Source organism: Elgaria multicarinata, chromosome 9, assembly GCF_023053635.1.
Source record: "Elgaria multicarinata webbii isolate HBS135686 ecotype San Diego chromosome 9, rElgMul1.1.pri, whole genome shotgun sequence".
In the NCBI taxonomy this organism is placed as follows: Eukaryota; Metazoa; Chordata; class Lepidosauria; order Squamata; family Anguidae; genus Elgaria; species Elgaria multicarinata.
This window is the reverse complement of record NC_086179.1, coordinates 34438389-34439429: the sequence shown is the minus strand read 5'-3', so window position 1 is coordinate 34439429 and position 1041 is coordinate 34438389. Positions and strand designations below refer to the sequence as shown.

The 1041-nt window shown below is 53.1% G+C and overlaps 1 protein-coding gene across 1 annotated transcript; it reads left to right on the top strand.

Annotated features, from left to right (window-relative positions):
* On the top strand, positions 1-1041 carry LOC134404000 (urotensin-2 receptor-like). The gene has a single exon (XM_063134551.1). The coding sequence runs from the start codon at positions 1-3 to the stop codon at positions 1039-1041; it is 1041 nt and encodes a 346-aa protein (XP_062990621.1).

The window sequence follows — 1041 nt, the reverse complement described above, 5'->3', positions numbered from 1 at the left end:
ATGACGGCAGAACTCGTCGAAGATGCTTCCTGGGGCAATTTCTCCGATGACGTTGAGCTTGGAGAAGAAAGTCTCATCACCGGGGTCTTGGGTGCAGGGCTCCTCCTCATGTGTCTCATTGGGGTGACGGGGAATATCTATACGCTGGTGGTGGCATTTGGCAGCACGGCTGTTCGCTCGACTGGTTCTTTATGTGTGTATGTGATCAACCTGGCCTTAGCCGACTTGATCTACCTTTCCACCATCCCCTTTGTGGTCTGCACCTATTTTGCCCAGGACTGGTTCTTTGGGGATGTGGGATGCAGGTTCTTGCTTAGCTTGGACCTGCTTACGATGCATGCGAGCATCTTCCTGCTGACAGCCATGAGCTTGGAGCGTTATTGGGCAGTGGCCAGGCCGTTGAAGGCTAGGTGGGCTGGAAACTGTTACCGCAAACTTGTCAGCATGGCCGCGTGGCTCCTCTCCTTGTTGCTGACTGTGCCCATGATGATCATGATCCAGCAGCGGGAAGGCAGAAGCCACAAGCATATTTGCTTCCCCACATGGACGCCTGAAGCTTTCCGGGTTTACCTCACGATTTTATTCGGCACAAGTATTCTGGGGCCTGGCTTGATCCTTGGCATAGTGTATTCCCGACTTGCTCAGGCCTACTGGACTTCCATGAAAGTCATGCAGCCACGGGTGATCGGCCGGGTCTTGAAACAACAGCTGTTCTCCAGGATTTTCGGCATCATTGTAGCCTACTGGGCCTGCTTTGTGCCATTCTGGGCCTGGCAACTAGCCAAGCTATACTGGTCTGAGGCCTTGGAGATTGAGCCTACTGCTCAGGCTTACCTCAACTTTGGTGTTACCTGCTTGACCTATGGCAACAGCTGCATCAACCCATTCCTTTATACCCTGCTCACCAGCAATTACCGCGAGTATGTGGCAACTCAAGGTGGGGAGAAGCAGGGTGGCAGGCGGGCTCTCTTCAGGAGGAGGAAATATGGGAAGCGCCAAGCAGAATGTGTATCTGTGGTGCAGGAAGAAGGAATTGCATAA